General features: G+C 40.8%; 1 protein-coding gene and 1 long non-coding RNA gene across 7 annotated transcripts in view; both read right to left on the reverse strand.

Moving 5' to 3' along the window:
- LOC124065910 overlaps positions 1-9189 on the reverse strand; it is a 54868-nt gene extending 45679 nt beyond the window's left edge. Inside the window, exon 1 of the long non-coding RNA XR_006844508.1 lies at positions 8972-9189. This is a non-coding gene — a long non-coding RNA (uncharacterized LOC124065910). The remainder of the gene's footprint in view (positions 1-8971) is intronic.
- A 1684-nt stretch (positions 9190-10873) lies between these two features.
- The window catches only part of ccser2a (coiled-coil serine-rich protein 2a), a 53450-nt gene continuing 40460 nt past the window's right edge, over positions 10874-23863 (reverse strand). For 2 of the 6 annotated variants that reach the window (XM_046401824.1, XM_046401826.1), the window contains 3 exons: positions 20702-20786; positions 19143-19182; positions 15925-16136 (listed from right to left, as the gene is read on the reverse strand). In XM_046401824.1, coding sequence (XP_046257780.1) covers positions 16073-16136; positions 19143-19182; positions 20702-20786 — 189 coding nt within the window. In that variant the 3' untranslated portion in view covers positions 15925-16072. Of the gene's footprint in view, positions 16137-19142; positions 19183-20701; positions 20787-23863 lie in introns of all 6 variants that reach the window. The other 4 variants (XM_046401825.1, XM_046401828.1, XM_046401822.1 and 1 more) reach the window with 2 other exon arrangements.

The raw sequence follows: 23863 nt of genomic DNA on the forward strand, positions 1-23863 counted from the left end.
ACATTAAGAGAGGAAGATGTCATGTAAGGACAGAAGATACCAAACACTGACCACCGAGGGATGTTACTGGATTTGCTTCCATCTCATTGCATAGATCATGACATTACTGTGTCCACAACTGAGGCTTCGTCTCCAACGCTGCAGAAATCCTTACCTTTCTTTCCGCCTTGTTTCTGCGGTGTTAACCAACATGTATAAGCAGTGCGTCAGTATTAACAACACAGGAGTAGAGGCCTTTTCACACCTGACAGTCCAAACCGAGGTTCACAATTTTGTTACTATATATACATTTCAACCGGTCAGGTCTGGTTCATGTGTGTGTACTAAAGAAGTACACGAGCTGCATCTGCCTGTAGTTTGAGTTGATTGGTATGTAGACAGACTTTGACAATTCAGTCTCTTCCTCTCTCATCCTCGAGGAAAATAATTGAGAGGCTTTTCCAACCGACTCTTCATGAAGTAATCATACCAAATGCCAATTAAACATTTGGTCGCTTCAAGTCCCCATATGTTCCCATGACTCATTTTGTTTTGTCACATTGTTTTCCCCCTTTTTAAAGTTCTGATGATAGTCTACAAGAACTATTCTTGTCTGAAAGTCCAACCACAGCACATGAAATGAACTGGGATCACCTCTTTAGGTGAAGGTTCGGTTGTTCGGTCCAGACCATGTTCCAGGAGGAGGTAATTTTGCTTGGGATCAAAATGAAAAGTATGCAAGTCCAACCATGAGGAGAGGCAGGTGTGAAAGAGCTCTTAGTCTGTGTTCAGTGATGGTGGGTGACAAGAAAAGTCTGTTGTTGTTGTTGTTTTGTGATAATCCTGATGGTTCTACACAGTGTGAACAATTTTAAAGCAACTTCTCAATAAGAAGAATAACGCTGGCATATTCTTTTACGGTACCAACCATATGACAAACATAAAATGTATCCCCTGTCAAGGCTAATGGTGTGCAGAAAAAAAAAAAATCTCAATGAAAATGAAATGAAAACTGTTTTTCGCTCATATTAAAGTTCTTTTCATGTTATGCCTGCTAGCCAGTAAAAATATGTTCAAGGTCAATTTTAATAATAAAAGTGGAAAAAAATGATTCAGATGTCTCCATTTTTTGATAAAAATCCCTTCTATTTGGCCCATCAAATAAATCACTTAACAATGTATCCCCCTCATTTGTATGTAAGAACAATTATTTCATTTGACCTATTAGTTGGATAGACAGTCATTGAAGTCAGGGAAGGAGTGTAAACATTCATGGGTTCCAGCTGCTTAAATGTAAGGACTTGCTGTTTTTCACTGTTTTCTAACACTGAATTAAATGTCGCTGGGTGTGGGGCTGACACTTTGAAAAATTGGCATTGAGAACATGTGAGGGAGATACTTTCACCACTTCCTGACATTTTAAAGACAAAACAATGAATCACATAATTGGAAAGAGAAATTGCTGTCAGAGTAATCAATAGTGAAAATCATTTGTTACAGCTCAAACTGAAATGCTTTCTCCATTTTCTGTAGCATTTACATTTTGTACACTTAGATCCATATGCTGTGAAAATAACTGAGGAACATCCTAATGAAACAACCTGAAGAAAACACCTTAAAACAGGCCTCACAGACAATGATTCTCCTTAGATGGTCAGAAGAGTAAAAGATGTTGAAAGTGGAGACAAAACAAATACTGACAATGAAATCAACATAAATGGGATTCAACAAATCCTCATTATTAAACAACAAATTAGATCATTTGTAAATGCGTTTTCAGCTGGCACATTAAGGACAGATGTTCGGGTTCAGATTATTTCTTTGTCGAGACTGAGCTGCCTTGACAATCGCCATAATTACAATGGCCACTAGAGGGCTCTGGCTTGAACACTGGCCTTTGCTGAAACTACTGATACTTCCATTTCTCTTAGCAGGACAGTCATATAAGTCAGTATTAACACCATTATGCCAACATTCTCACAATGACGACACTAACATGTTGAGGTTTAACAGTTAAAAAGGTCTACCATCTTTACCATTTTTCTAATAAACTGACATAACTCCACACAAAGTGCTGCTGATGCTGATGAGAATGTATTTGGTGAGCACATCTGAAAGGTTTCACTCAAAATCAGAAACAAAAAAGCAGCTGTGGCACTAAAGCGAGAAGACAGGGGATCACAAGGGGTCACAAGGATTCATCATTATGGAACCATGAATGTCTGTACAAATTTTCATTGTTCAATCCATCCAGCAGTTGTTGAGATCAGTTTGGATTGAAAGTGGTAGACCGGCCGACCAACCAACACTGCCACCCATAGAGTCAAACTGCCAGCTAAAAATACAACCCACAGAATAAGAATACTAAGTTGGAGCCAAGGATCTCACAATGCAGGATGCAAATTACTTTTGCCAGTGCCACCATCGGTGTGATCAGAGACGTGGCCTCCACAGCAAAAAGGACACCAAGGCTGCGCAATCCGACCACGACCAGAACAGATTTCCTTTCACCACCTCTTTTAAATAAAGACTAAAGTGACATCCTGACTTTATTTTGCTCCGTCATATTTCCTCATCTTAAAATGGATAATAGACTAAACTAGCCATAAAGTGTTCCTAGAGGACTTATGCTCCACTGAGACTGAGATGCACACTGACAGATAGCAGCTTGATAAAACTTATTTCCATGTCTTCAAATGTCAAAATCTCTAACAGAACATAAAGGAGGAGCCCACCCTCCCATCAGCCAGCTGTGAAAGCCCTTCTTAAAACAGCAAAGACTCTCATCTCTTCTTAGCTAATTATTCAAGGCTGCAGGCTCTTAACATTAGAAAGACGTCCGACTGTGCTCTGCATTACAAATGAACCAGAAATCTACGATATGAGGTACCCAAAATGAATTCATGTCATTTGGGCAAACAATGTTATGCTGTATTGAAGTATGCAACAGATTGATGACTCATTTGATTACTTTTTTATGTTCAAGACTGCTAGAACAGTATATTCATATTTACCCGTTCTTCAGCATGTGTAAGTCTTGCCTTTTAGATGTTTCTATTCAGTATGTCTTTTTGTGTTTCTCCCTTCACGTTGTTAGCGTCTGCATGTCTGTAATCTGAGCCGGTGCACATTTCACCATCTGTGGGTGGCTGCGTGGGTGAGTTTAGTTATATTATCCTCGAAATAGAGAAGACGAGTTTAGGTTCATAGATGTAGGTTCGAAGCTCGAGATTGAGACATGCAAGACTAAAGGCCAACAATTTACAGCTCTGTGCAGACCTCACCTTTCAATTCAAATCTTTTTTCCAAGGGTTTTGCAAATTTCAGGCACACAGAGAACTGGAGACATGGTAGATCTGATATAAAATAATCAAATATGAAAGGTAAAATTGGGGGCCACTTTCAACACCAGCCTAGTAACGGAAAAGATGACTTTTGAGCTGAAACAGTCAGTTATTTGTCACATTATTCAGCAATTATGTTGATAAATCAGTTAATTGAGTTAAGTTTACACTCTATAGCAGAATTTTTGCAGTTCCAGTATTCACCTATCAATCATCCCATGAATTAAAACACATTCTCTCATTTATTCAAGGACACAGGTTTGAAAAAAAGAATAATAAATACTAAAATGAATAGAGCAAATAACACCAAATTTGGTTATTGTGATTTCCATAATACTGGTTATATAACAAAAACTAGAAATGCTAGAGAACCCTCTCTATGCTGTCCTTACTAAATATAATTTTTAGTGTCCTTTCTAGATGATGAACCTAGATGACAATCAGCCATTAACTAGTAAATGAGATTTTTGGAAAGTGAGGTGGCGATATTACGCCGCCACGCCCCACCCCCTTGCATTTGTCGTGTTCATCAAAGAGACTGTATGTTGAACACGTCTGTGCGCATAAAATATGACCTCTGTGATATGAGTGATGAATGTCAATCAGAGCTGGTGTCGATAAATTAGCAATAACACGTCCTCCAAGACGATCGGGCTGTCTGTTTAAATCAGCACTACCTGCTGAAAAGAAGACTTTAATTGTGAAGTAGAAGCTGCAGTCAAGCCCTGGAAATGTACAAAGAACGTGGCCTCTTTGGCAGGTGTTGATTTAACCCTGGATGTCAACACTCATCTCAAATGCACTCCAACCCACATTGGGTTTGTTTAATCTTCCTGGCTCCCTGACACGTTCTTTGCAACCGAAGGCCAACAGAGCAGCATCTGGGTTATGATTCAGCACTCAAGGTTTTTTTGGCTGCTTGCTTTTCTTTTTCTTTTGTTTTTCTTTGTACCTGTCAGATTTTAATAGGTTTAACAGATGAGATTTTGACACAAAAGCTGGAATTTGTTTTTAATTAACTTTTTAAAAAGATAAGGCTTGGTATTCGACATGAAAATACTAAATGAATGAAACGCTCCATCTGAGGTTTAAAGACCCAGCATGTAATTTAAGCCACTGTGGAGCCTTTCAGTTTCAGCTCAGTCACACTGATGGAGGAGGTAATATTTTAAAGTTCTATTCACATTACATTTAGTAACGTTCTTTAACGCCCTTCCCTACTCTCTAATGTAACACACGGTGCTTCCTTATGCCTCCACATATCCTGTGTTTGAAGAATGAAGAGCAACATTAACTTAAATAAAATTACAGATTTCTCTGGGGTTGAAAAACAACAAAATATGTAACACAGTTGTCAATTGTTAAAAAAAAAAAAAAAAAGTTAAAATATTGGCTTCTTTTACCTTGAGCCGCTGCGTTATGATGAAAAAATGTGTGCTAAAATTTGTCTTGCATCTTAGAATAGAGGCAACTCTGCGCCCTTTAAAACTTCGTTTCCAAAGAACCAGTGTTGCAGACAGGTCCTTGACTGCTTTGTCTGACTTCGATTTGTGCAGGCAGCCATCTGTTTTTCTCTCATCCACATCCTTCTTGGGAGAAAATGTCTAGCATACTAGAAGAAAATGCTGCAAAACAGGGTTATTTTTATGTCGTTTATCAGAACACCAATTATTAGCTTCCTCTTAATTCAGCCAGATGTTTTACACAGCTATAATCATGATTTACCAATGACATAAAAAATAATCATGCTAAAAAAATAAAGAATCCATACTGTCAGAATGCAACACTCCAGAGAGCTTCCTCTCTTAATACACCTGATCACAACAGGTAACTGTTTTCAGACCAAAAGGCTCTGAAAACCCTGCACCAAATGGCAGACAGACAAAGTAAAGGCCTTGCTGGTGAAATAGTGAAACATTTAGCAGCTACGTAACGTAATCATAAATTCTTAAGCACTGCAACAAATATGTTAGTCTGAATGCCAGTTAGTAGCCAGACCTCTTTCATGCAGGTCTGGCACTGAGCTTGTCACAGTTTCGGTCCAGATTTTAAAACAGATTGCAACTTTAGACGCAAGCACAAAAACTAACTCACACCACTATTACCACTGCCCATGTGGGGGGAAAAAAAGCACTGTACTGTACTGTACTCCTTACAATCACTGAGAAAAGTAAATCTGTCACATACACATACAGAGCCAGATGCCTGCCCTGAGCCACAAATATAATGCAGGACTGCTCGTCTGTTCACACTGCTGCCCTCTGGGAAGGTCCATTAAGTCCCACACCTTGAACAGTTTTTATCCAAGTACTATAAAATAACTTAACTCATAATTAATTTTTGGGATTGTGCAGTAGAAATATTTGGGACTTCATTTTTATTCCATTCTTGCTGCTTTTTTTTTTTAATGTCGAGCTGCTTGCTGTATGTTGTTTTATCGTGTCTTTTATCTTGCACCCTACTCCCTCACCACAAAGAGTTGCATTTGATTTTCGTTGCACAGCTGTGCCATGACCATAAAGGCATCCTAATCCTAACACAAACACATTTGTCAAGTACAGGACCCATCCTGCCCAGGTTCATACTTTCTTTTAACCCCCCATTTTTCTTTTATTTGCCATCTTGCAAAGCCAACAAATAGCCTTGACAGCAGGTACTCTGAAAAGAGAAATGGGTGATGTGTAGGTCATTAAAGGTGATCACCGCTGTGTAGTTCAAACTGATCGGGACAGCTATGCATAGCAATGAGAGTCTGTGTGTGAATTAAACCATCACATTGAGAGGGTGCTGTCCTAGAGGAGGTAGGTCAAACAGTTGTCAGGGGATCTAATTATGGTCGTATTCCTCTGCCATCCCACAGCACACGCTCCAGTGTTGTGTATACCCCCCCGCCCCCAACTTACTGTCGACACTCAAGTTAAGCCATCTAGCCTGCAGCATTTCTGAATATTTGAAAGTATTGCCGGAGGAGGAGAACGAGGCTGGCATTCCTCCTTCAAGAGAAGCGATCGGGTACTCTGGTGGCAGAAAGTCTCTGCCTGAAAACATAATGCAAGTCAAATACACAAAGGACCCCTGTGCCTTTGTCACTGCTCAACTGTTTACGAAACTCTCCCGTAGTGACAAAAGGTTCACCATTTTAAGCGACAGAAAGTTGGACGAAGAAAATTAACTCAAAAACACAAACAAATTCTTAATTAAAAGATCAGCTGGCACAAACATCTGGTCATTTTTTTTTACCCATCTCTCTGGGACAAAGCACACAGACCAACAGTGAAAACTCGGTACAATAGAAGTGACATTTTCGACCAAGTTTGTCTGAAGGTGTAATACGCAGAAATTTCCAAAAAAAACAAAAGAAAAACAATGTATATCCTTTCAATCATCATTTATGACCCACTAGATGGCGTGCGGTGGTGTCTGTAGAGAACTTTCCCTCTTCCTCTATTTTCTTATTTCCTCATTACGTAGCTGCAGCGTCTCTGGGCATCAATCATTTCAGAAATAGAATAACAAATATATTTAACGACATCTTAAAAACGCAGTGAAATTTTACTTGCACACTGAAGTTGCCTGCCACACAACACAGATCACAAAAAAAGGGGCCTGCATTCTTCACTACTAAAGTTAATGAAGAGCACAGGAACCTGTGACAGATACTGACAATGTGCTGTACTACTGTACTCACTCCTTTAAAAATAACTGAGATGCAAAACAGCAGCCGTCAGCTCTGGCCTAAGCAAAGACGTTCCGCATCATAATCAAGCAGACTATGAAACTAGTCATTTAGCCAAGCCTAATCCCTACATTAACCCTACCACAACACACCAGGGCTTAGAGTCACATACTGTACATACCATTAACAGTGTCCTGTTTACCTTTTATGCACCACCCGTCACTCAGCACACTGTGCACAGTCCCAGCTGCAGCGCTCCAAATTTTTCACCCAGCGCCCATTTCAGCACACAGAGCAGCGATATCCGTGTTCATCAACATGACAGTCAGGTTTTCACGAGTTTTATTTCATAGCAGACGTGAGCCACCTCGTCTGAAATAAAGACCACCACCAACATCATAAAAACATGAAACAGTGACCTTTAAAGAGCAAGAGCAGAGGTGCCATTTCACACTGCTAATGCCATATACTTAATGAGTGGGTCTATTGTTTAGGCTAACATCGAACTAAACTGATTATGAGACAAAGTGCATTAGAGTGCGAGTGTCTTGCCACTTCTGCCATTTCCTGTGGCTAGAGCCCAGCAGGGCACGAAAACCCTCCTATTGTCAGATAATAGTGTTCTTACTCAAGTGTTCAGCTCTCACTGAGGTACAATTTGCTGTTGCTGGTTACCTGCCTGCTCACTTCTTTTCAATTAAAAGCATTTAAAACATTTAAATTTGAATAAGGAAAGACCGCCGTCTGGGTTCACCACCTCGAGACTCATGAAAAGGACCATGAAAGGTTGAGGAGATTACCAGCAGCACAGGTGTGTACCTGTCAGGCTGAGATATGGGATTATTTTCCCTGAAGCAAATCTTCATTGAGAGAATCTTGTATCCAGTTCTAAATTTAAAACACATCTATGAAGCAAAGCTTGCATGTTTAAGTAAAAATATATTTTTAGTTAAGGGAAGTTTTGCTTTCTACTTAAAGAACTGTAAGAATACTCCCTGTGACTGACACCTGATTTTACAAAAAGTGAAAGAAACATATATAATATAGATGATCTTGCCTTCCAGTTTCACAGTGAATGGGTCTAAGTGTTCAGCTTTATATCTGTCCCCAAAAGAGAACTATCTTCTAAAAAGCTTATGTCTAAAGGTATTATTAAAACATACTTTAGTCAAACACAGCCCTTGCATGAACCCCTATGCTTTAATTGTTGTGACATATGCAAACAGACCGCAAGCTCAGCACAACAGAGTCCAGAAACTAAGTCTACTGTAAGCTATGCAGCAGATCATTATTAACTTAAGCATATTAAACTCACAAATTAATAATCACAGCTTTGAGGAGACAATGCCATGACATCTTAAGGCTTAAGGTTGGCCAGGAGCGCAGTGGCAGTAAACGGTAAGCAGCAGCTCAACAGCAGAAATGCAATTATGAAATGAAAACCAGCAAACAAAGCTGCTGACATTAAACCTTTTGATTTGAGCAGAATTTTTAAAGAAATCTTAAAGTCTGGATAAAATGTGTGTGTGACCACCTATGACAAAAGCCATGCCAAGCATGCCATGAGGCTAATATAAAAAGGAAAATAACTATGCCACTGTGTACAAGACAGCAATAATGTTTACATGTCATATTTACATAATTATCTTCTACAAAGTTTGCAGCGAGGCAATGGAAAATCCTTACAAACTGCGACAACAATGCAATTAAGGCGTAAACATGGCTCAAAACCAATTGAACCCCATGACTCGTTTTCATATAAGCACTCAAGCACTTAACAACAAGAAAGCACAAATCCACGTGCCAAACAGAAAACCCTTTTGGAAAAACTCAGCCAGCACAAGAATTTAGCTCAACATAAACACTGCAAACGGATCCATCACAAATATCAGCAAGGGAGCATCAGCCAGCAAGGCAACACAACAGCTCACAACAAACAGGCTAGCAGGTTAGCATAGACAGCAGAACTTACCCGGATGAAGAGAAGCGCCGATTTCAGACCTGAAAGCTACCGACATCACAGACAGCAAACTGCAAAGCAAAGTTCCATTTGGCAGATGAGGCAAATGTTGTATTTACAAAATCTCCTTAAAACCACACGTTGACAGGCGAGATTGTTTATATCCCCGTGCGGTGTGTGAAAGGTTTAAAAAGAAAAAAAAAAGCAGGGGGAGACCTGAGAACTTAAGATGAACCGCCATTTTTAAATTAAAAAAAAAAAAAAAAAAAGGTCGTTATGTCGTTGACAATCGGTAGAACATACGCAACAGGAAATGGTGTCTTTTTTATTTATTTATTTTATCTGTATTATTATTTTTTGTCTACATGTTATGCTGGGCTCAGAAGGCCTAGTTAATAAACAATCTCAAAAGTCCATTTAATCTACCTGGTTACATTTTAAATATCGGATAACCTCTTAAATGGCACGTGAACAGATTTAACAAATCAAAAGTCTATTTACAGGAGTTAAGGAGGACTCATGCTGTTATGTAGTAGCATAAAGCCTTTTGTTGGTGTTACATCTCCTTAAACTGCCTCGAGTAATGTCACTTGAATCAGCATCAGTTGGGGTTGAAGACTACAAATTTGAAAATGGACAAAAAAAAAAAAGCAACTGGGCAGATGGAGTTAGAAAGAAGTGTGATATCAGTGCCATCTTTTGGCAAGAAAGAAGGAACTTTGGGACGAAATTTTCATCTTTTTAAACACTGGCCGTCCTGATTCGACAATGGAATAGCAGTGCAATGCTAAAGTGATGGAGTATCGTTATAAACCGGGTTTCCCATGCTTTTCCAATGCTTATTCTTTCATCATTATTGATCAAATGTCCTGCTCCTCGAACACCAGGTCACCGGAGAGCCCCAGAACTTTATTTAAATGAGGTGGAGTTGTACACTTTCCAAAGATGCTAATTATGGCAAGTTGAATATGGAGGAAATGTGTATAAGATTCAGCAGAAAGATCCACCAAATTTCTATGTAATATGTCCTTCCACAAAAACATGAATAGTCTTGACTCAGTGTAAATATAAGCTTCAGCAAAGAGCTGGAACAAGGCAAATACTGAATATAAATACAATACAGAAAGGCAGTGTGGAAAACCAGTATTTTTCTAACCTTAAAGCTGCTGAGGAGGAAACAAAAAGGAAAAAGTTAATGTAAGGGTTTTACTGTCTTTCCATTAGAGTTCTCGGTGAAATTCAGCATAATTTAGAGCACCAATCGTACAGTAACATATCTTTATTTCACACAAGAATGTGGACTCTCCTCAGTATTATCCATAAAATGACTCCACTAAACCTCAGTTCTCTGAGTAGCCACCTGCAGCACTCTACCATTACAACAGTTAAAGTCTTTGACAGTTTATGATAAAGGAGCCCAGCTTTCTTTCGAGAGAAAACCTTTTGCACTCCATCTCCCACGTTTCCAAGTTAATGACAGTGTCACGCTACTCTTTGCGCTTGGCAGGCTGTTATCCACCCATCGCCTCTGAAGCGTATAACCTCATTAGTAAGCGGACTATATGCAAGGTGTACGGAGGCCTCGTGGTTTGTAATGAACAGACAGGAGAAATGCTACTTAGTGTGACTTATTCAACAGGAAGGGAAATGCCTCTGCTTCAAGAAATTTCCTGTCAAAGGTGACACAATAGTTATATTCATGTCTACCCACCTCATATCTCATCTTTATCAAAATGAACTGTGGACACCAGCCTTCATCTCAGGACACCTGCACTACTTTAAATTGCCACTCTGGCACTTGAAGCTTGGTTTTTGTGTTTGTTGAAATTCATAAGAATTAAGTGAAAAAGGGGGTAATAATTATCCTCAAAATTGAAAAGAAAAAAAAACAAACAAACAAGAAAGCCACATTTATTTCACAATCACGGTTTATTTCCACAGAAATACAACCAACAGACAGTGAAAATAAGGAAAACAAACTAAGAATGAGAATGAGGTTTCTCTGAACTGAGATCAGCGGCTTTATGTTTGTATGTGTGTGAGCACTGACGAACATCTACAGTCCGTTAGCACTGACTGTCAAAGTAGTAACTCCCAAAACGGCATCAGGGTTTTCACCTGTGGCCTCTCACTGATGGCACAGTACCATCTGACATTTAACATTTTGCCTTTGACCTCCACTTGACCGCTGAGACTATTAGTTCAACATGCAGTCTTGGTGGAAACAACATATTAAAGAAAATGGCATAAAGTTACAAAGCTCTCACCCTACATCGACCACTCGATTTTTGGTTCAACCTTTATTGCTCTCTCACATGCCTTCCAAGACAAATATGATTTAGCAAACAAAGACACACCTGGAAGAAGACAGAATGAGACAAGTCAAAACTGATACTGTAAAACCAAATGGATTCTACGTGGCTTATAAATCGAGTTTAATGTTCAATCAGCATCAACCACTAACATCATTTAAAGTGCTTCTGATTAGAATCTTAAAAAAAGCTTTATTTTCTCTTTTTCAATTGCATAAAGGTTTGCTAAAAATAGAGTGTAGCATTCCCTCATCTTTTTTGTTCCAAACAATATTGCACAGTAGACTGGAGACAGTGCTGAGTAACCAAAAGCAGCTGATACTGGTCATCATACAGAGATAAATACAGTGACCTTGCATAATATGGGGAAAATATATATGAACAGCTACACTAAGGTGTTTTATCTGTTAATTCTTTAAACATCCAGGTGGAAATTCAGCCATGAGTAAAAAGACTGTACAATGTCTCATGCTGCTTGGACAACACATACACCAGAACGGCAGTCAAGTATAAGAGTGGGGCCAAATAAAGGCATATTTGCAGTTTCAAGCTTTGCATTTTACTTGAAATCCATCATCTGGATCACGCAGAGGTGGCTGGTGGCTCAAAAAATTAATACTGAAAGCATTTACAAGCTGCAGCTTACAGTATATATACCCATTCAGCAGATATGTAGCAGCATTAGCATTCATTTGGAGTCATGTTTATATTCACTTAACAGATGTAAGACCAGTATGTCTTCTACTTTTAGGTCTGTTTTTGGTCTCCACCAAACTGAGAGACATTGCTGGTTCTTTATATTCACCAGCTAGCCATTAATTATATTTGTTTCTCTGCTGAGTTTTTCAGTTATGGATTGTAAACGCAAAGCAGTGAGCTAAAAGGAGATAAAATTCCTTGCAGAGTGAGGGGAACTGAAGAGTTCAAGTTTTTGTTAGCTTATCACTACAAGCACATCACTTCATATGCATGTAGTCATTTGATCCATCGTTACTATAAATACACAGATTGAAGCAGTAACTCCACTATACGCTCTAAATATCAGTGGATTACCTGGTTACAAGTAATGTGTCTCAGTTGATGCATCTTGGTTGTATTGCAAAAAAAACATGTTCACTGGTGTGTATGAGATACATACCGCGCCAGTCCTGCGCCATTCAGAGTGAAAATATTGAACAACTGGGGCCCCATTTGGTACTTTCTCCTTATTTTCTAACGCAGTTTGATAATTTGTGTAGGTGCAAAACAAAGCAAATCAACATCCTGCATTAGAATCGATCCAATTCGCTGCAGAGAGTTTTCAGCCCAGTCGTGGTTTTGTTTTAGCATAGCTAGCAAGACTGATCAGCTTGATTATTAAACTGAGCAGGGACATTGATTTGGAGATGCAGCATGGGGCGAGAACGATGGCACTGCTTTGCTTTCCCTGGCATTGGTTTGCCTTTGGCCTGTGGGGCAGACACATCTCTTTATCGCTCTCTCCCTCTCTCCCTCTCTCTCTCTCTCACACTCACACACACACACACACACTCTTCCAAGAGAGAAACACAGGCAGCCAGAGGTGTTTGGAGACGCACATACACACAAACACACACAGCGGGCAACATTGATTTCCTGTTTGGCATTACTAAGCAGTGAGTGACACAGCTGAGGGCATCAGGCTATTCTCTGGACCACAGTGCACACAAACAAACATGCTATGTGTTCACCCCCCCTACACACACACCTTCATGACATTTCATAGACAAACATTAACGAGCAGAAAAGCCTGCCAGAAGCAGCTTATCCTGATCTCCACATCTCATATTCGTTGCTCTCTCCCACTGCTCTGTCTTATTGTCCTTTCTCTGTGCATCTGTCTCATCCTCCATACACCATGTATCTTTCTGTCTGTGTTTCATTCAGAGAAATGGGTTCGCTCTTGGCATCACACAGCAGTGTGGACTGCCTGTCTGGTCTTGGCACAATGTTGAACCATCTAACAGGTAAACATGTGTTATCAGCCACATGGAAGCACACTCACAAACACACAAGCCTCTACCCATTTCCAGGGTAATCTAGAGACGGCCATCTTCATTTGGCTGCAGCGAACAGATGGATCAGCGTGTAGTCGGAGAGCTCGTTTTGTGCGGGCTACCAACGCAACGAACACGCTTTTATGCACTTTGTTATAGGACGTAAATTGTGTGTATGTACGTGCACTTGTGTGGCTACTTGGAAGTGAGAACTGCCGCGTTTCCTATGAGTTCCGTGTCTCTTTGAGTTTTGTCAGAGTTCCTGCGCGTGTGAGTCGTCCAGCTTGCATGTGTATGTATGTGTGTGTGTGTGTGTGTGTGTGTGTGTCTCTCTCTCTGTGTCTCACTCTATCCATGTAGGGTGCATTATTGGACTCAGTAGACCGGACAGTGCCAGAGGCGTACACCAAGCGGTCACGCGGCGTGACAGAGAAGAGAGCAGAGTTGCTGTCAGAAGGCCTTTTTAACACACTGCTGCTCTCCGATCGGGGACATTTCTGGAGCGTCTGACTGCAAAAGGGCTCCGCAAAGGGGAGATAAACACAATTCTCCAAAACTCCCACAGAAACACCGCTAAAGCCCCGAAGGCTCCCTACCTGAAAATACCACACTAATACCTTTGATGTTCCCAAAGAGATGTGCAAGAGAGCGAGAGGAGGAGGGAGAGAGAGGGGGACAACAGCTCAGACACTTCAACACACACACACACACACACACACACACACACACGCAGCAGCGTCACATATCTAATGAATAACCGTTAGCTGATGTTTTCATGTGTGGGTCACTGAGGGAGACAGATCAAGGAAGTCAGTATGAACTGTAAAAAAAGTTAATTCAGCTAAATTCTTTTTCAATTAATCGTTTTTTTCTTAACCTTTTAATTTAGCTTTCTTACGTCACATTATGATGTTTGCACACGAGGCAGATCATTTTAAATTTGTTTCACTTTTAATATATTTGCCCTGGAAAGAAGTGACATTTCCTCTCATTACTGGTACATTATTTTCTGTCATGTTTCTCATGGATTTTAAGACTGTAAGATATTAAATTAGATTTGTTTTACACGCCGTCTCCTCTCTGTTGTCACACTTGCTGTTAGTCTACACAGTTTTCTATCTTAAAATGCACAAAGTAACCAGAGTTCATTCATTTGCACATGGATGAGCGAGCCTACATTGTTCCTGAGCACACTTAAGTGCTTAAGTTTTCCGCTACATTATGACAGCTAATTCCTCACCTACGTACTCTTTCCACTAATTATATCTCCACCAGCAGCATGGTATTATTTTTTGAGCCAATATTTTTATGTGAGCTGCATTTACACTTAAGGTCTGTGACCCCTCTTGCTAATATGTGCAGGGTTCATAAGTTCACTCAGGATGTAAGAGCAGCAAAGTGAGTACGCATCTACAATATGGAGTTGCTTTCCTCTCGTCTCTCACTAAAATATACACACTTTGACAAATTTGCTTTCCTGTCTCACTCCCATATTATTATTTTTTCTTTCCCACTTCTTGTTTTGGCCTCCATCCTCCCCTGGGCCTTCTATTGCTCTGCAAAGGTCACATATATGTCACCTCCACATTTAAAACCAAGCGCACCTGTGTGTCAGAGGGCATAGCTGTGTGAGGACAAGTAAACTTAAAACTTCACAATGTGATAACAGCCAGCGGGTGTTACAGAAGAACACTAAAAGCTGACTTGAATGAATGAACACTTGTATTATGTTGGGGGTTTTTTTTGTTGTTTTTGCATCAGTAGATGTGCATGTGCAAGGCTAGTAAACAGGACATTTATAGCTTTCTTCTTCCATACATTTCCCTCAATCTGAAGACTGTCACATTTTACTATGGACTGTTGTAAAGAACCTCAGTCAGTCTGGAGTTGTAGATGCTAATTCTGAAACAATGCAGCAGTGATAATACCAATGCCAACAACACAGGCTGTCCCTGAATGGTTCATGTGGGTTTATAAGATGAGCGTATATTCCTTTGACGCTCAAACTTTAAAATAATTCCACTGTTGTTATGGCTGGGGAGAAAGAGCAAAGAGGAATGAACATCAATGTCAGAGCGCTCCAGCTTTAAGTTTTGATGGATGGGTTTAAGCTCCTCAGGGAATCTTTGGCTTGGGGAGGCAGGAGCGACTCAAAGGGATCAGGATCTTGGCTGACCCGAGGTCTCTGAGGTTACCCCGCTCGGGCTCTTCCAGGCTGGAGCTGGTGCCCTGTGGATCCCTGCAAGGCTCTGATGCTCTGTGAGGCCGAAGCAGTGAAGTGCGACCAAGATTTCGAGGCTGCACCTGGGGTCCAGCGTTAAAGCAGGGGAGGCCTCTAGACGAAGGCGGCAGCTGCTTGGTCCGGTCAGCCAGAGGCCCTAAGGGACACCCAGGCTTCAGAGAGGCAAAGCCACCGGTGCTCCCTGTCCTGAGTGCAGGGAGAAACACGCGCTTATGAAGGCGAGGAGGCTGCAGCATGCGAGGGCAAGTTGAACCAGCAGATCCAGGAGCGACAGAGTTTTGTGCTATCGCAGCAGGGCCCCTCGACTCATGCTGTGCCGCAGCCTGAGCTGCTGATGCTGGACTGTCTCTGGCATTTACCCCCTGTGGAGCCCCAGAGCTTGGGAGAAGCAGGTGGGTGCTGAGGGGATGACTCCGCTCGGTTGGTTGTGCTGGCCCGGACACATCTGCCGTAAGGTCTTCAAGAGGACAGCTGGCCTCTATACAAGTTCCTTCCTCCGGTCTACTCTTTGTGAGGTCATTGTGGTCCTCGGTGGGGGGAGTTTTTACTGGTCTTCCCTGGTGGAGGCGCCCGCTGAGGCAGTGGTTGAAAGGCTGTAGTATTTGAGGCTGTAGAGAAGAAAAAAGATGTATCAGTATGGCTTAAAAATGGGTATAAAATAATCATGGGACAGTCAGTGTGTATTGAGGCTTGACCTGTTTTATCATGTTCCAGAAATGGTTGGTTTTAAAAATGTCCCCTTTTTTTGGGTATCTTTGATCTCTGTGGAAATCAGGCTTTTTGAATATTTTTGCAGCTGCACATGAGATTCCAATGAAAAAGCCTGCTGCAAATTCTGCCTTTCTTTGACTTGTTTATTTACTCCTCAGTATCACAGCCTGTTTGCATTACCAGTGGGTGAACTATTCTTAGAATGAGAGCGGCAATGTCACAGAAGTCCTGATTCAGCACTTAGAAACAAGCAGAGGAGAATAACCTTGCCATGTGAGCGCCTGAAATCTGCTGAAATCATTTGAGTCATTTTGCGATCGCTGTGACCGAAGAGCTTCAAAGCATTCAAACTGAGAGCTATGATGCCTGCCGCCAGAGTAACAATGCGCTAAGCCGTTAGCCGTGTGGAATTTAGACCAAGCGTGGTGTTGTCCTCCACAGGGGACATACAGTGTGTGGACAGAAAAAACACAAACACCTGTACAATCTAATGCAACACTGCGACAATTTCTGTTTCAGCGAAGCTCATTATGTTCAGCATTTGTTAAGATGAGAAGCTGCTAATTATCCAGCGAGAAACTACGGCTTCAAAAGAGAGTTCAATGAACATCTCTCTGGAACAGACTTGACAAAAACTCATTATGATTTACCACAGTTAGCATTTGTTTCACTTCTGTCCTCTCTCCCATGATTTATTTTAGACTGAAGAATTCACAAGATTCTAGATACCAGAGACGCACTTCAAAAAAAAAAAAAAAGAAACATAGAGAATTTGACAAGAGAATTTGACACTATATGTCTGGATGGCATATAACTTTTTACAACAACTAATTGGGACCACATTTCCAGATAAGCAGCAGAGTAAAAGTCCAGCAATGCTAATTAGTCTATACAACCACAAGTTGAAAACCTACAGTACATGTGTACATTTTCTAAATAGCAGCTATAACAGTCTTTTATATTTATTTATACTTATGTATCCCTGTTTGGTTTGAGACTGATTCCAGAAGGCATGCTGATGGTATTACTGTGAGTTTTTACCATCAGAAATCAGAGGACTGGTCTTTTCCCTGGCAGAACCGAAAGAATCAAAAAACACCATCTAGACCTGCAGAGAAGCATGAAGTTAGTCTAAGCAGAAACATACCCACTGTGGGCTGAAAGTAAAATGATCTCGGAGGATATGAATATATAGCTGCACAGGTCAAGCAGGTCTGCCTGCTTCTACCATCAGTCATTTGTTACAGTGAGTGGGAGTAAATGTCCGAGGCCACAGCTCCATCTCCTGGTCCCCTGCCACAATGCGTCCACTTGTTCATTATAAAATGCTTGTCCACCTCTGGGTTTGATGTCACATGTTTTGTTCTCGTCAAGCAAGGAGACAGTAGTTTTCAAAGTCTGTAATTTAAATACTCCTACATAAAGAAAGTTTGTGCTGCTGTCACTCCAGTCATGAACATGTGATTAAGTCTTTTTTAAGCTTTGAAATATCCAGTCAGACCCCTGCTGACACCCACAGCTCAAAACTAAATAAAGGACAATTACTGGTGTCACCAAAGTAAATCAACCAAGTAAATCATAAAAGAGTTGAGACATCATTAATATGATCTAATTTTTAAAATAATAATGCAAAACAGACTGAAACATAGCTACAGACCTTAGACCTTGCGCTAAAATAACAACTAAAACGCCCCATGTCATAGAAATCACAGTCAAACATGATAGCTTTAATTGTAAGGCTTGTAATGAGTGCGGGTAATTATAGCTGGCCCACCTGGAAGACGCCTCTGTCAGTGACAGCAGCATGCAGTACCTGCAGACTGAGGTCACAGTCAATAATTATTTGCATCTACAGCTGTCTGCTGCAGGATTAATAATTATCAGCATTTATTTTGAGCTCTTCTCTGCACTGCCAAGAAGCAAATATCTCAGCTCACTAACGACAGCGATCATTTCAACAGGAAATCACCAGTCGAACTAAGAAACGCGCTAAATTTGAGGCACCTGGAAGATATCAGGGCCCACCATAACCAATCGCATCAGCAGCCCCTCTCACCATGAAAAACGACTTGGCGATTAGAAAAGCAACATGCGAGAACTTGAATAAAGACTAAACACAAATAATCCCCATTAAGTCTGTCAGAAGACAATGTGATTGCAGCATACATACAGATGAGAGTGGCGATATGGTGGCACTCTGTTTCTAAGCAATATGGGATTTCAGTGTATCACTCAGTATATCCGATTGTGAAAATGGTGATTTGGATTGTGTTTGAATTTAAGGCGTGCAAATCTCTTGAGACCGGACGATGTGCGATTACTCAGATTAGTCTTTTGTTTGCTGCAATTGCTCAGGACAGCAGCAATATCCATTCACTTCCAATAACATGGAGGTATTCTTAAACTTTCAAAACACCTCATCCAAATCCCTCAAGGTGAACACCCGGAATGGTAAAGCAACTCTTCGACAGATAAAATACAGAAAAACAAATTCACACAGATTTATCAATGCATGCATGATGGCTGTTACACACCTACTTTGACAGGATGGAACAAATTAGAAAGACACCAGTGTAAAACCGAGAATGACTAAAGCACAAACACATGGCAAAGCTATTTTCAAAAACTCAACCAACAGGAAAATGAAAGATGGCAAAGATGAAGAATGACCATGACTAAAACAATATCATCGTGACCTACTTCAAGAAGTGCAGAGCAAAGTCTCAAGTAAAGACACAAAACTCCAAAGCACCTGAAAATCAAATGTAAAACATGCAAACGCAGATGTAAAAGGGCGTGCTTCTGTCATGCCACGTGACACCAAACCCCAGCCCAGCGTGCAGGAAGTGGGCTCACGGGGGGCAGCCATGTTGACTGCGTGTTAAATAAAAGGGTTACTGTACCACGCTGTGTCACAGAAGTACTGCACTAGATGCTCCACTCCTTGTCATAGGCATTATGTGTTGAGAGGCAAAGGCAGAAGAGAACAGGAGAGATTCAATTTAGGCTCTTTGGGCGACAGTGTAGAAGGACGAGGTGAGAAGAAAAAGGGTTGAGAGAGAGGGAGAGAGAGAGAGAGAGAGAGAGAGAGAGAGAGAGAGAGGAGTGAGATGCACTTGTTGGGGTTAGGAAATTTTCAATGCATCATTAACACCCAGCCCATGCAGCAAACAAACCAACATACTGCAAAATATAATTACGGCATCCTCCATTCAGCAAAACTATAGCGAAGATTTGTACTTTCTACTCTAAAAACCTTTTCTTACAAGGACTCTTCGCTGGTTATTTTACAGCCACGGCGTCCAGTGGGAGGTCAGATCATTAGTGGCCCAATCCATTGTACCTCATCTTATATCTAAATACGACTGTGTACCGGCTACATCTTAGTGTGTTTTAGTGTCATTAGCTCTGTCCTCCTGCTGTTGTTCTCCCACTGTACAGACATTCTTTTAATGCTCTGTGTTTTGTTTTTAATTAAACCGTTCAGTCTGCTGTTAAGAGAAAATGCGCTTTGAATGAATGCTGAGCTGTATTCACATATTTGTAAGAATAAGTCTGTAAACAAAGAGTGCACTTGATATTGAAATAACCTGAGATATACTTAAATAAAAAAATAAATAAAAAAATACACCTGTGTCACATTTTTTTCACCTTCCCTCACAATACAATGCTGAGCCCTGCCTGCATAGATCAGAGGAGCAAAGCGTGGGTTCTTCTCTTTGTTTCTCTTTTCATCTTTTTATTTTTTATTTTTTTTTTGCTTTTGCTTTGCTTTGTGCTTCACTCTTTCACATTTGCACATATTCTGGGAGTCTATTTACATCTGTCATTCTCTTTACCCGCCTCCCTTACTGGCTACCACATCAGCACAGCAGAATACAAACACTTTGTTGTCACTGGGAAGGTTGAGGTTGTTGTGATTGAGCTGTCATTGTTTGTGCAGGCCTGTCTTTCTCAATGAAGTCAGTTTAAGTCTACAGGAAAAAAAAAGGTTCAAATTTTACTTATATATGCAAAGCAAAGATCGGGTTTTGGTCATATGTGCTGTACAACTTCTGTTAGAGCAACTATTATAATATTACAGTGACACTTTTCTCACTGTATATTATGGTAGATATAGAGACATCTACAAACAGTGCAGGGGAGTAAAGTGAGGATTAGAAGGAAAGAAAGGTATATGCAGGACAATTAAGCCGGGTTCTAACTGAACACAGCTTACAGAAACTGAAGCTAGAGGCCACAGGCAGTTATCTGTTAAGGGACAAGGAGTCAGACTTTGTTCTGTAAAACAAGCAAGAAAATACTGTGCATGTTACTAATCTTGTTACAAATTAATTGTATTTCAGCATATTAGAGGGTTCTTGAAGACAAAGTGAAACTTTGTCAGGCTATTTACAGACCCCCGGACATGTTGTGTTACGAAACGATGAAGAAGAGGTTGCAAAGGATGTTAGTGACTCACTCTGTCTGCGCTGAGGCATGCTGGTACGGGTCAGGCCCTGATGCTGTGCCTGCCACGGGGACAGCAGCTGGGTGGGCAGCACACCCTACGCAGAGAAAAACACAAAGGACAGAAGGCATGACGTACCAGAGACACACACACACACACAGAGGCATGCTAACATAGCACACACGCGCAGACATAAACACAATCTTAATGAGTATGGACAGCCCAATTAATACAGCACAGAAAAACACACGCAGGCAGACACACGTCTCCCCACACATAGTGACAGGTAGACACTGATGCAACATCCATCCATCCACCCAGCTCTCTGTTATTTCCCCTTAGGCCTCTTTTATGGTTGGAAAAATCTTCTTATCCCACACTGTCTGATAATAGAATAGAACAGAATAGAACAGAATATATTTCTATACAACTTTTCCAGACACATACATCTTTAAAATGGTCATATTCTGGATGTATTGCACATAATTATATGCCCGGTTTCCCTGACATATTTGGCTTCTGTGGTCACTTTGGTGATTCTGCTAGAATTCAAAAGAAATTTTTAAAATTTTAACAACGTTTGGCTGCACACTGACTTCGAACAAAAAACCACAAAACACTGGTTTCTACACCTCCAGCCACTACAATGTACTTATTCACTAATTTCTTTTGTCTAAAATACTAGTAGATTATTTTTTTCACACTGTTTCACAAAATATTATGTTCATTATCTTTTAAAACATCCATTATCTCAACACCTGCAATGCTGTTTCTCTATGAGCCACAACTTTCGTCCCACTTCATAATTGTTATAGCTTTTATATAAATATGAAAACAACACAACACATTATCAACCCACTCGAGTGCCAAGCTGAAACAACCAAACCACATAAACTGTACAACTTTTCCAGACATCAATTTGAAAGTTGACAGTTTTATAAGCAGGGAGGGGAAGTCAGGGGATTTCTGATGCCAGTGAATACGCCAAAGATATTTTTCTATGGGCAGAATTGTGTCACTAGAAACTTGATTCATTTATATTTAAATCTGAATCATTTAACTTGAATAACTGCATTGAAAAAATCTTTAATCTAAACAGCACAATTTGAAAATTAATTTATTAGCCTGAAGTTGAAATACAATTAACTTGAAGCTGAAAGGAATATGACGAAATCGAATCAATTTACTCCGAAACTGTATTTCCACTTTCAATTCTCACAGTTCAGATTCACGTCCCAAAATTCTGTTTCAGGTTACTGAGACAGCAAACATCAGAAAACAACACTTTGGGTGCACAGTTCATGTTTTAGTCGAGATGATTCCTCTGTCTGCTGCTGTCGGCAGAATCGGGAGCTGCTGCTTTAAACAACACCTCCTGAACTCCAGCATCCCATCGGGAACATAATCCTCCCATCTAAGCCAAGTTTTCTGCTACAGATGCATAAATGAAGTCTGTCTCTTCACCTGCTCAAAATGCACCCACGGCCGGTGCTTCTCCTGTCAAGAAAACAGAATAATAGTAATAATAAGAAGAGGCATTATTTAAGAAGTGGACAGTGGACGTCCTCTTCAGCTGATTGGCTAAAACAAAAGTGACTCTGCACCTGATTACTCTTTTCAGCTAACTGATGTGTGTCTCAGCGAACTGAAACTGAATTTCAAAAACTGAATGTAGAAGCAGCCTCTAAATTAATTCAGTTAGTACATCAGCCTTGGGTTAAAAAGGAAGCTGATTTGCTGGGATGATAAATTAGCACTTAGCTTGTAATTAGATTAAAAAAAAATAAAAAGAGTGGTGAATCCATAAGTGTTGAAACACAGCCTCTAACTGAAGCACAATCTGATAACTGGAATCACTGTCAGTGTGCCTCATTGTGGCAATTCTACGTAATGTTTTCTATGCACTCCGTCATCTGGACATTTTTGTCTGGCCAGCACCAGCGTCTGTGCACAAACAAACACCCGAGACAATACAAGCGCTTTGCTTGATGCCAAACCAACCTTCAGGTTAAGCAATTCAAAGATCCCTGACCCCCCCCAGAGAGGCAAAGTGAAGAGGCAGCAGGGCCATCACGTTAAGCACGCAGACACACTAAAACCTTATCAAATTCTACTCCTTTCCTCAGCTGTGGAGAGTGCCGCTGCTCAAATAGGACTCTAATATAGAAAGGAGAAGTACCAAACCTGTCAGAGGGAAGAAGTAACACAGACAGAGAGATACAAGATGAAAATGGGAGGGAAACTTCTCAGCAGGTCCAGCAAAGGCTATTTCAGTGCCCTCCTAGTGCGAATGCTGGAGAGGGGAGGAATGAGTTTCCCTGATCTGCTCTCATCCATGTCCTTCCTCGAACACCAACAACTGTTTCAGCGGGAGGTCTGGGCAGAAGACTCCCGTCGAGGCTTCATTTTCACGGAGTAAAACCCGAAGTGATGGGAACAAGAGGGTATGTTGGAGGGCTCTCGAACAACTCTGACAGTGTCTGGTTTTATTAGACCTCCGTAGCAGCTTAGTCTGTCAATTTTTTGCCGTTTTCCATCGCTGTAAAGGCTCTCCAACGAGCGGCTGTCAGTACTTCACAAGGGCAGGGAAACAGAAATTGGGAAAATATAAAACTTTCTCATATTCCATCAATTTTAGCAAAACTTCTTTCATTTTGCATCCACAAGCACACAGAATGTGGGTCTGAAGCCTCGTAGCAGTATTGCAGCTCTGTTCTTTCCAACGAACACAGCTGTTCTTGAGAGGAACGTGACCGAGGGTTCTCTTCCATATTGCTGTATTCACAACTCCATCTGGTTAGTCCTACCTGCACAGCAGGGGTGAACTATGTCCCCGGCTCTGTTGGAGACAGCCTAAAACCCCCAGACATCAAAGCCTTGTGGTAAAGCTCGAAAGGCAGCAGAGGAAGTTTGTCAGCAGCTCTCTTGGGGACAACAGTAGAGTTAGTAGTGACAAGAACTGCAGTGCATGTAAAGCTTTGCATGGAGAGGAGACATTTGTGGTTGTGTGCCTCCAGAGCCTCCAGAGCCTCCAGAATGTTGCAAATTACATACATGTCTGTGCAGGTTAACATAATACTGTATTGGTAGTGAAGAATTTGAAGGAATTTAATAAAAGGTATTAACTGATTTTTTTTTTTTTTTTTTTTTTTTTGGTGAAATGGAAATTATGAT

Source organism: Scatophagus argus, chromosome 10 (genome assembly GCF_020382885.2).
Source record: "Scatophagus argus isolate fScaArg1 chromosome 10, fScaArg1.pri, whole genome shotgun sequence".
Taxonomy (NCBI): domain Eukaryota; kingdom Metazoa; phylum Chordata; class Actinopteri; family Scatophagidae; genus Scatophagus; species Scatophagus argus.